The 6,000-nt window shown below is 43.3% G+C and overlaps 1 protein-coding gene across 2 annotated transcripts in view; it reads right to left on the bottom strand.

Moving 5' to 3' along the window:
• Window positions 1-3,100, bottom strand: part of LOC124031272 (FYVE, RhoGEF and PH domain-containing protein 5-like) — a 64,267-nt gene extending 61,167 nt beyond the window's left edge. For both annotated transcript variants that reach the window (XM_046342335.1, XM_046342334.1), the window contains exon 1: window positions 2,839-3,100. In XM_046342335.1, the coding sequence (XP_046198291.1) occupies window positions 2,839-2,848 (10 nt within the window). In that variant the 5' untranslated portion in view covers window positions 2,849-3,100. The remainder of the gene's footprint in view (window positions 1-2,838) is intronic.
• Between the last annotated feature and the right edge of the window lie 2,900 nt (window positions 3,101-6,000).

A 6,000-nucleotide genomic window follows, 5' to 3' on the forward strand; every position in this document is an offset into this window, starting at 1 on the left:
TTGGAACACTCACCACCGAGTTCCAAACTGCCTCTGGAAGCAAAATCAGCACAAGAACTGTCGGTCGGGAGCTTCATGAAATGGGTTTCCATGGCCGAACAGCGGCATACAAGCCGAAGATCAACATGCGCAACGCGAAGCTCGCCACCATTGGACTCCGGAGCAGTGGGAACGTGTTCCCTGGAGTGATGCATCACACTTCAGCATCTGGTAGTCCGACGCACAAATCTGGTTGTTTTTCATGGTTCGGGCTAGTCCCCTTAGTTCCAGTGAAGGGAATTCTTAATGCTACAGCATACATTCTAAACAATTCTGTGCTTCCAAATTTGTGGCAACAGTTTGGGGAAGGCCTTTTCTTGTTTTAGCATGACAATGCCCCCGTGCACAAAGCGAGGTCCATACAGAAATGGTTTGTCGAGATCGGTGTGGAAGAACTTGACTGGCCTGCACAGAGACCTGACCTCAACCCCATCGGACACCTTTGGGTTGAATTGGAACACCGACTGCGAGCCAAGCCTAATTGCCCAACATCAGTGGCCAACCTCACTAGTGGTGGAATGGAAGCAAGTCCCCGCAGCAATGTTCAAACATCTAGTGGAATGCCTTCCAGAAAAGTGTAGGCTGTTATAGCAGCAAAGGGGGGACCAACTTCATATTAATGTCCATGATTTTGGAATGAGATGTTTGACGAGCAGATGTCCACATACTTTTGGTCATGTAGCTTATATTTAGACTATCAACAGCAATTTCCCTAAACACTACATCACGGATAACTACTACATTGTAGTTTTTCACAGTCTCAAATATACAGTACAGACCTAATGACTGTTTCACACTTGGGACTTCAATGGTTGAAATAATATGATTGGAATTGCATGATCAATTCTATATCTAAGCAACAATTTGCTCTCTATTAGGCTTGCCACCAATGGCTATAGGCTATCCCAGTCTGTGGCATTATGATCCCAGGTCTTGTCAACTTCCACCAATTATTGTAGTCTGCACAAATCAGTAAGCAAAATAATGTTGAGAACACTTCCAAAAGATGTTTAAAATAGTTATTTTCTGGATGTTGAAAAAACATACTTTCCGGATGTTAAAACCATGTTGAAAAGATGTCATTACAGACATTGAAATAACGTATTTTATGGAAATTGAAAATAGGTATTTTTAAGAATTTTGGTTATTGATTCTATGGCCAAATATCAACAGCACATTAATTCTCAATGAAGTTAGCATTATATCACAATAATCATTTGTACAACTATTTTATATAGGAAAGTGGGACAAACTGAAGATTGCAACATAGAATATTTATTATTGCTCCCATCTGTCACATGCACTTATGTTAGCTTTTTCAAAAGTGTTAAATCTGGCAGCAATGATACTTAAAGTAGTCCAATTTACAGAATAAACCAACAGACAACTTCAGCTACAATGAGATTTATTTCTTGCTATGACTGTGATATGTTGTTGTTTATCTACATTAGTTAAATGCACTGACTGTAAGTCTGCTAAATTACCAAAATGTGAAACAAAACCGTGCATAGCATGATGGGTGCTATTCTAATGAGCTACACCCCCAAACAAGTACACAATTTGGTTGGCCCAAACCAGACCAGATCTGAGCGAATCATAGACATCTAGGCTATGTTTTACAAGTTTATACAGTAGAGTAGAGTAGAGTAGAGTAGAGTAGAGTAGAGTAGAGTACAGTACAGTACAGTACAGTACAGTACAGTACAGTACAGTACAGTACAGTACAGTAGTTTTATTCAGAGAGTAGTGTAAAGTAGAGTAAAGTAGAGTACAGGAAAGTACAGGTTAATTCAGTATAGTAGATAGTATAGTGCAGTACAGTTTAGTAGAGTTGAGTAAAGTAGGGTACAATACATTATACTGTACAATACTGGAGCTTGGCGGTATACTGTATTTTACTATATACAGGTATTGATGCACAGACCAGTTTGGGTTTCTACAGTATTTCAATGTTTGGTTTGTTAACCCTCCTATTATGTTGCGGTTCAGTTTGACCCATTTCCACTTTTGAGTTACTAGTTAACCTCTCTTTATCTCCATGAAATTAAATAACTTTTCCTAATTTAGGGTCATGAACTTAACTTCAAACATGATGTGGGTCATTTTGACCTGGGGACTTTCATGTGTATAGGTATTTGCACAGGTCCAAAATAAACATGTCTTTGATGTATTTCGTTTTGACTGGTTCTGGTTGCACGTTTATAATTATGTTTGGGTGAAAAGGAGCTTTCCCAAGCGTCTCTTTCTCAGTGTGAGAGCAGCAGATCTCTGACACAGACACTCAAAAATGTCAACAAATAGTTCTTAAATATAGTTTTTGAAATCAAATGTTCATGTATTTCTTCTTTCCGAAAGGTCTGACAAGACAAAATATCGTTTCGGCTGTTTTTACATGATTCTTTGACTGTCTTGAGTGTGTTTAAACTGTGCAGGTGAATCTAACCCATACCAAAATGGACATGTTTTTTTTTCTCCAGCGAAGCACAAGGGTTAAATGGTTACACCACTCAGACGTCTATGAATGTTCCAGATTTTTTTGGGGGGGGGGACACGACCAAAAATCTACTTGAAATCAAGGCCGCACCAAAAAATGACAGACGTTGGCGTTGGTCCATGCTTAGTGGGAAGTATGTCTCCCTACCTCCACACGCAATCCCTTTCCCATTTTTTTAATGGGTAGGACACTCTTTTTTTATAGGGACAAAACAAATCAGACAATCCGCGTTTTATTATGAACTGACCAAAACGTTGTCTAGACCTATATGATTTGTACATTTGTACAAATTAAAGAGATCTTACCTGTGTTCATTTTCGTGAACCATCCGCGCGAACATCCGAACCGTTTATCATTTATCAATCCTTGTGAGAAAGCAACAACTCGTACATTCCATACAACAACACGTATCCCAAGAAACAGAAAGCAAGCTATTCAAAGACAAGCAAGGTCAAATAATAACTTTAGTTTTCTTATGTCGTTTTTATTTCGTCAAGTTACTTTGCAGCTGTTGTGGTCCTCGCCTGGTGAAGCGCGCATTGTATGTGGCGAGAGGCGCGACTAAATTGATGCACGAGGGTTTGGCGTTGGGAGCTGAGCGCGGGAGGTGCTCCCCTGGCGTTTCCTGAGGAGGAAGCGCCTTTTTCCCTGTCAGGGACTGACTTGCCCTTAAAACAACACACATAGAGGTGGAAAAGTTGAACTTATTATTTAAATTGAGTAGTCTACTGATGAGGGCGGTTAATTTAAATAGAAAAGCATATGGCCATTGCATGAAAAGGCATACACAATGAGTATCTTTTATTTTTACATTCCAATTGCCAATATGGGTAGGCTACTGTAACCCAAGGACATTGTAAGACTCGTTGACCCAGAATGCATTGCCTTTTGGCCCTCATCAGACAGATAGCCTATGTTAAATGCATTTGACAAACTGGAATTGACAACATGCATGATATAGAAACACCTGATGGATTTCATGTTATCCAAGCTGATGAACGTTTTGTGTGTTGAAAATGGATGGTTTTCTTTTCCACATGAGCCTATGTGACCATAGACTCTGAGACATCCAGCTGAACATAATGTGTGGGATCCCAGAGACTGCTGCCATTTGAACATTGCTTCCTGCCTATACATCTGAAGTCTGATTGGAGGACAGCAGTCCCTTAAAACATTTCTGCATAACAGGAAATTGCTCTCCCTGTTTCCTGCACAAGGAGGCTTCACTTCCTTAGCAACGAATGGACAAAATGAGCACATTTAACCCTTTGGAGTGTTAAAACTCAAATGATGACAATGTAACGTCACAGGATGTACACCAAAAATAATTTATATTCCATTACAACAATGAAGCGTTGTGTTTAGGAGACCTCCCTATTTTCTATACTATTGGTATACATTTCTATACAGTAGGCCTACTTATAAACCACATTTGGCATATTTATCATGAATGTACCATCTTTCAACTGCCTTGTCCTAACGCACCCTCAACAGAGTAGATAGAAACCGGAAACATCCGGTATTCAGGGATACAGCATCTTCAACCAAGCTTCCTTTCCCCCTGGAAACCGGATGTGGGGACCCCACTCAGGCCTGCAATGTCAGGTTAGTCTTACTGTAACACCACAGCAGCTATTATGATCCATGAGTACTGAACTGACTTTACCTCACTCTGTATCATCAAATCAAATCAAATGTATTTATATAGCCCTTCGTACATCAGCTGATATCTCAAAGTGCTGTACAGAAACCCAGCCTAAAACCCCAAACAGCAAGCAATGCAGGTGTAGAAGCACGGTGGCTAGGAAAAACTCCCTAGAAAGGCCAAAGCCTTGGAAGAAACCTAGAGAGGAACCAGGCTATGTGGGGTGGCCAGTCCTCTTCTGGCTGTGGAGATTATAACAGAACATGGCCAAGATGTTCAAATGTTCATAAATGACCAGCATGGTTGAATAATAGTAAGGCAGAACAGTTGAAACTGGAGCAGCAGCACAGTCAGGTGGACTGGGGACAGCAAGGAGTCATCATGTCAGGTAGCCCTGGGGCATGGTCCTAGGGCTCAGGTCAGTTGAAACTGGAGCAGCAGCATGGCCAGGTGGACTGGGGACAGCAAGGAGTCATCATGTCAGGTAGTCCTGGGGCATGGTCCTAGGGCTCAGGTCCTCCGAGAGAGACAAAGAAAGAAGGAGAGAATTAGAGAACGCACACTTAGATTCACACAGGACACCTAATAGGACAGGAGAAGTACTCCAGATTTAACAAACTGACCCTAGCCCCCCGACACAAATGCTGTCTGCAGCATAAATACTGGAGGCTGAGACAGGAGGGGTCAGGAGACACTGTGGCCCCATCCGAGGACACCCCCGGACAGGGCCAAACAGGAAGGATATAACCCCACCCACTTTGCCAAAGCACAGCCCCCACACCACTAGAGGGATATCTTCAACCACCAACTTACCATCCTGAGACAAGGCTGAGTATCTCCGCCACGGCACAACCCAAGGGGGGGGGGGCGCCAACCCAGACAGGATGACCACAACAGTGAATCAACCCACTCAGGTGACACACCCCCTCCAGGGACGGCATGAGAGAGCCCCAGTAGGCCAGTGACTCAGCCCCTGTGATAGGGTTAGAGGCAGAGAATCCCAGTGGAAAGAGGGGAACCGGCCAGAGACAGCAAGGGCGGTTCGTTGCTCCAGAGCCTTTCCGTTCACCTTCCCACTCCTGGGCCAGACTACACTCAATCATATGACCCACTGAAGAGATGAGTCTTCAGTACAGACTTAAAGGTTGAGACCGAGTTTGCGTCTCTGACATGGGTAAGCAGACCGTTCCATAAAAATGGAGCTCTATAGGAGAAAGCCCTGCCTCCAGCTGTTTGCTTAGAAATTCTAGGGACAATTAGGAGGCCTGCGTCTTGTGTATCTCTCAGGGTGTGACACATGGACACCCACGCGCTCACACACACACAAAACTCAGAATGCCAGGATTACAGTGTTACCAACCCCCAGGACATCCCTCCTTGCTGTGACAGTGAACATGGGAGGATATTGTATAAACTGCCTCTGCCTGAGAAAGGACCATGGGGTGCCATCTAGCAGTATAGATTGTTTTCTGATGATTGAAAAACATTAAGTACCATTACCTCTGACCCCTTTTGTTTGTCCAAGAAAAGTGTTTTCATATTGAGTCAATAAAGGGGAGGGAGGTGGGCTCAGAGAGCAGCCCTGCTCTGTGGTGTGAGAGAATAATGGATCTCCTGATAACACATGACTGCAGATGTGGAGCACATGAACATATGCGTTGGGCTCTGAGATGGGGGGGTTTCCTCCACACACGCACACACTCTCTTACACACACACAGAGACACACACAGCAATCCTTGCCCCCTCCTGAAGGGGAACGGATGTGAAAGAGGGTTAATAGGCCAGTGATGATCTCAGGGCTGGAATGTGAGGTGTTCTATT

The sequence above is a fragment of the Oncorhynchus gorbuscha genome, linkage group LG03 (genome assembly GCF_021184085.1).
Source record: "Oncorhynchus gorbuscha isolate QuinsamMale2020 ecotype Even-year linkage group LG03, OgorEven_v1.0, whole genome shotgun sequence".
Classification (NCBI taxonomy): Eukaryota; Metazoa; Chordata; class Actinopteri; order Salmoniformes; family Salmonidae; genus Oncorhynchus; species Oncorhynchus gorbuscha.